Here is a 6,072-nt window from a genome sequence, read left to right on the forward strand (position 1 = left end):
TCCTCTGCAAACATCACAAGACCAACACTGACATTTAGGTTACAATATTTGATGCGGACGTTGTTTCTAACATCACCTTCGACTACATTTCAGAAGCAGAGAAATAGTTTCTGTGAGTTCTTTCACAAGTGGGGACCTTGGAAACAGAAATTCACTTTTGCCTGTGAAAACACTGCGACACCTGTTCAGTCAAAGCAGAGATAACACTCTGTTCCAGCGTTCAGGCCCTGTGTGGCAGACACTCCCAGACAAGAGCCAATCGCTGGCTTGGAAATGTCTACAATCGTATGTGTAACCCAAAGTAAGCTAATTACACCTCCAAACCCTGAGAAGTTGGGCATACATGGGGAATGCTAAAGATATCATATAAAGATATAATATGAATTCTTTGTTCTGCATTCAGTATTACACTTTATATTATATAGGTTTTATACACTTTGTAAAAACATCCCCTAATATATAAAATAATTGAATCATGAATTTATGTTGACCCTAGCACTCCACCTTTAGTCTGGAAAAATGTCAATAACAATGTAAGAAACCAATTATGGCATTTGGTAACACTTTGCATCACATGGTCACTGTCACAGTGTAATTTACTGGGTATCAATGCATGCCTATTTATTACTGAAGTCCACTGAATAGGTGCAGAGCATCAGTTCCACATTAATTAGACTGTAATTAATTCATGATTACAGCGTAACAGTGAATATGTCACATATTCTAGATTTTGTATTAGCCATTTCATGATGCCGTTCAATTCCCGGACTTGATATACTGTCCAAAATGTCTCCAAAACAAGAAAAGACTGCTGGGGGATGAAGAACACACAGATTAACTTCATATTCCAACAGATTAACTTCATATTCCAACAGATTAACTTCATACTCCAACAGATTAACTTCACATTCCAACACAGGTTAACTTCATATTCCAACACAGATTAACTTCATATTCCAAACTACTTTAAGCGTTAGTTGCCAACAGGGACTTCTCTTTTACAGAGTTCAGTACCTAAATATTCACGTTAAGTTAAAGGCACTGCTGTCTCAGGTTCTACTGGAGGCGGAGCTGACCTGTGCCAGGGGCTTATGGTTGGTGAGACTGTCTTCTGCACAGTGAAAGACGCTCGGGTCCATCCGGGGGTCACACGGACTGCAGCGGGTGTAGGTAAAGCTCTCTGGGTAGATGATCCATTGGTCCCAGCCCAGATCTAATGTACATGGAGAAAAGGTTACCACAAACCTATGCAGAGTCATTTTCCCAAATGCAAAGTGTGCGATATTTCCATGCTTCTCAAACCTGAATGTCGCAAAATCTTCACAAACGTTCCAATTTCTACATATTTGAAGTTTACTTATCTGAGTGGTCGCTTAATTCAGGACACCTGCTCTATATAGCTGAACCAAGTAGGTTGCCATATGTTTCAGTCAATTGTTAGTTGTGATTGGTGGCTCAATGGTTAAGGTACTTGACTTGTTCTTGGTTCAAGCCCCACTGCTGGGCCCCTGAACAAGACCCTTAATCCTCAGTTGCTTAAGTTGTACTCAGTCATAATTGTAAGGCACTTTAGATTAAAAAATAAATGTAATGTTGTGATCCACCACTCCTAGCATTAGTATTAAATGCTGAAGTCACGCAAATGACTGCTCTGTACTGTGTTGAATGTGACAACCTTTACTGAATACAGCACAAACTGATGTAGAAGCATTTATATCAACATCACCTGTCATACAGGTCACTCATTATAGAGGCCACTAGAAAAATGACACAACAGCATGAATAGAGCAAGTAAAATAATTAGAAAGAATTATTCATTATTAGAATGACACAATAGTGCAAGTAGAGCAATTAGAATAATTAAACTGAATTAGTCATTATTAGAATGAAACAATAGTGTGAGTAGAGCAATTAGAATAATTAGACTAAATTATTCTATTATTAGAATGACACAACGGTGTGAGTAGAGCAATTAGAATAATTAGAATGAATTAAGTCATTATTAGAATGACACAATAGTGTGAGTAGAGCAATTAGAATAATTAGAATGAATTAAGTCATTATTAGAATGACACAATAGTGTGAGTAGAGCAATTAGAATAATTAGAATGAATTAAGTCATTATTAGAATTACACAATAGTGTGAGTAGAGCAATTAGAATAATTAGAATGAATTAGTCATTATTAGAATGTTCACCTCTAATGAAGATCTGAGAGGTCAGCTTGCAGCACATGGGGGCTGTGGAGTTCCCTGGACTGAGAGGCTCAGAGGACCTCATACTGCCTGCAGTACAGTATACAATGGAAAACAGAAACAAGATATATGTATGTGTGTGTGTGTGTGTGTGTGTGGGTGTGTGTGGGTGTGTGCGTGTGTGTGTGTGATGTGTGTGTGATGTGATGTGAAGTACTAAAGACTGAAATGGCTGTATAAAATATCGAATACTACACAAAATGATGCACATTTAATGATGCACATTTTTTTATACAGATGCACTCAGGAGTTTCCATCCTTCATCAGCATAACAGAAGCCTATTTTTTTTTCAGCTCAAGGTGTAATGTACCAGGAATGTTTGGTTGCAAGGGGATGGCTCGACCAGGGCCTTCAAAAACAGCTTTCCACTGATCCCTGAGGCACGTCATCCCAGGAACAGACACGTGCGGCTCAGCCTGCAGACTCAGAGAATCCAGGATGACCTTTCGGACGCTCTGCAGCGTCTCCCGCTTACACCTGCGAAACACGGAACGTTCGCCTCCTTAGCCTGCAGGACAGCCAGGATTATCACAGCACCTCCACGGAATGGCAAGGCAGTAAATTTGACCACAATATTTTACAATATTTTGTCTTTCCACAGTATAACACATAGCATAACAGGAGTATAACAGGAGCACGTGTCTCTCCCAAACTCACTTCCACCTGAAACTAACTCTGGGTAATGAGGGTAAGGTAACAACAGCTACATTTCCACACCTCAGTGGCTTTCCAAGGTAGGCATTTCTGACTGTTTTGTTTGGCCACAATGAAATGCTACCTACTTGGAACAAAATATTTTTTATTTCACTTGAACCATATATGATGGGATCGGTTACTACGATGGATCCCAAAATATTCTATTCTGCTCGAACAACAAAAAGTTGCAGGATAAAATATGACACGATGGATAATTTAGGATCAGGTTATGGTCTTTGGAGGGGCTTGGGTGGGGCGGCGGAGGTGGTAAAGTCTTGGCCCTGTGATTAATAGTGTTACTCATTCCAGAACAGAACACTATGTAACACACTTTGACATGCTTCTTTAATTATGGCTCAGAGCGGCTATGCTGTCTGTAGCATCTCACACAGAACCACTGGTGTGAAAAACGGCACAGAGCTGCACCCAGTTCCAGTCCAATAGCCTAACGACACACTTCAGCCTAAGACTCCACGAAACTTCATACATTAGAACCATTTTATCAACACTGTGCACACTGTCGTAGGATATAGATTTGAAAAAAACAACAACAAAAAAACTTGCAAAAGCCTTGCAAAGCCTTCACTGAAGTTTCTATTACATATCTAGCTACAAAACAGGCGGCATGCTCTCAAGCCTTGAAAAGGACATGGGAACATTGCTATGAACTTTTACATGCCTTAATAAAGGAACAACAAGGAACAGACAATGATTAGAGAAATGCGTTCATTTGTGAATTCTCACACTGCAGCACTGCCGGTTTAGAGCGCTGAGCATGACGGGAACACAGTGGATGAAGACATGGTGCTCACCTGCTGCTGCTCAGAACGATGTTCGGAGAGGCCTGGTCCCACCCAGGATCCCCTGGGGAGCGATGGAGCGGCTTTCCGAGCAGCTTTCCGAGCGGGCAAGCGACCAGCAGGATGGCCAGAAGGGCCACCGGTACCATGATGGCCGGGAAGGACGCTAGCTTGGCAAGGAGGGAGGTGGTGAGGTGGGCAGCAGGTGGCTGTGCTTGGCCTGGGCCCGGGCTGAAAGAGGTACCGGCACCGTGGTCCAGGCAAGGTGCTCAGAGATGCTGCTCAGCTCAGTGTGCCTACAGAAGCACCACGGTGGGGAGGAAAATAGCTGTTGTTCCGGACAGCCTGGGAAACCTGCGTTTTATCTACACGGACACCAGGTCTGTCCTTGGAATACTCCACATTGTTGTCATGTCTTACAACTGGGAGATGGTGTGAGGGAGGACAGAGAGGGAAAAGATTGAGGGACATTTTTTTTTTTCATTTTATTCAGTGTTTTATCAATAGGACCGTACAGAGGATCGTAACATATTATGTGTAATCAGAAAAAAAAAAGTTTAATCACTTTTTTTACCTCATAATGTATTTGGGCACCATAGTTCAAACCTTGGACTTCTGGATGCAATTATTTATGTTTAGTAATGTTTATTACTCCCTAATCTGCTTAATTTATAGTAATTTCCTACATGTTTGTCAAACACAACACCCAATTTAAGCATAAGAGCTTCCTTAACTAGTTCACGGACTTAGAGAGAGCAGCATTAACTCAGTTAATTCTTGGACCCCTAACCCTGGTCCCTGAGTGCACATGCAGAGCACTGAGGTGCGCTCAGGGTGTGTTCCAGTCTGAAGCCCTGTCCAGGCTGTACAGCAGTGATGTCCACACTGACCACATCTAAGAGCTCCCAACGCCTCTGGCACCCACTTAAAGGACTGGGTCCGCCGCAGATAAACCGGCCAATAAATATTTACCCCGTGCACCTGCCATTCAAGGACAGGGACTGCAGAAAGGAGCCAAGCGGAGAGTAGCATCAGTCAGCATGTAAGGTGTGTTGGAGGGTCACGGCTGCAGCAAGCACAGGGGAGTCCTCCTCATTGTTACTCAAGGAACGCTCCTCCCTAGAAAGCACTCACCACAGAGGCAGCCCACTCTACCAGCGTGGCCCACTGGCACACCTGTTGCAGCACGTTTGAATGAGCTGACCCACGATTCCCATTTCCCCTAATGTCTAGCTAGTCAGCAGTTAATGCCAACATACAGCAACACTCTGCCTCCCATTAGCACCCACAGTATTCCAATGGATTTTTCTTTATGTACATGAAGGCAAGCAAGAGTGCTCCAGGTGGGAATTCTTTCAAATTAAGGACCTCTCAGCCCATTTGAATGATCATTCAAAATGGGATAGACTTTAGCGGCATTACAACCGAGAAGCACAGCCCGAGGTGGGCTGCGTCCTTACCTCTGAGGGACGTCTAACGTGCAACAAACTCGGAAACTTCTGCAGGTGGTGCCATGAAACTTACTTTAAGTCCTGGCCTAAGTTCACACGAGCCCAAGTCCTTCCAGGGATAGCAGAGACTTGTGGGAGAGATGGTGAGTATGTGCACTCTTAATTATTAAAAAAACCAAAACAAAACAGAAAGGAGGCAAACAATGAAGCCAATAAACACCGTTCATGCCAAAATGCCACCTGTGGGAAAAAAAACAGGCTTTGGCCAGGCCTGGTACTTTAATATCAGCGCAGTTCACCGTAGGAGACAGGGAGGGCATCATGGTTTGCAGATGGCCTCAGGGAAAACTTGTCCCTAGGTAACCCTGTTTACCGACGCCTTTTGCATAGAAGCGTTACTGTGAGTTAGCATGTTTCTTCAAAACTATGGCGTAACAGCTAGATCTGTGTGTAGCGTACACAATATAAATCAGGGACTTTCTCTGTAGGACTGCAGAACTGTGTGCATGCCCAAGGTTCAGCTCGCTCCACTGGGGTAGTTGTGCAAGACAAGGGTATTTTTGAACTGGAAGCCTCCCAGGGGTCTATTTTTAAAGCAACCTGACATCTTAGAGTAGCTCTTGGATCAAGTTGATGTAATGTGTAAATAACAGACACATAAGAGGAATAAATGTGTGTTCTTTCCAACGGATTCAGAGAGACAGTATGTATAGACTTAATTCCTTTCCAAACGACTATTACTCATAATCATAATAATGTAACATGAAGCATTTGCCCTTAATGACCTACCCCTTACCGGGGTCTTCTCAGGACAAGTCGGCTCTTATCCTCAGGAAACCTCAGTCCCCAGTTCTTTTCATAAACAAATGT

The 6,072-nt window shown here is 42.9% G+C and overlaps 1 protein-coding gene across 1 annotated transcript in view; it reads right to left on the minus strand.

Annotated features, from left to right (window-relative positions):
* Positions 1-4,246, minus strand: part of LOC113586283 (inhibin beta E chain-like) — a 5,076-nt gene extending 830 nt beyond the window's left edge. The window contains exons 1-4 of the mRNA XM_081719883.1: positions 3,764-4,246; positions 2,566-2,732; positions 2,198-2,284; positions 1,077-1,213 (exon numbers count right to left, since the gene is read on the minus strand). Of these exons, the coding sequence (XP_081576009.1) occupies positions 1,077-1,213; positions 2,198-2,284; positions 2,566-2,732; positions 3,764-3,900 (528 nt within the window). The 5' untranslated portion in view covers positions 3,901-4,246. The remainder of the gene's footprint in view (positions 1-1,076; positions 1,214-2,197; positions 2,285-2,565; positions 2,733-3,763) is intronic.
* Between the last annotated feature and the right edge of the window lie 1,826 nt (positions 4,247-6,072).

Source organism: Electrophorus electricus, chromosome 8, assembly GCF_041902795.1.
Source record: "Electrophorus electricus isolate QZ-2024a chromosome 8, ASM4190279v1, whole genome shotgun sequence".
In the NCBI taxonomy this organism is placed as follows: Eukaryota; Metazoa; Chordata; class Actinopteri; order Gymnotiformes; family Gymnotidae; genus Electrophorus; species Electrophorus electricus.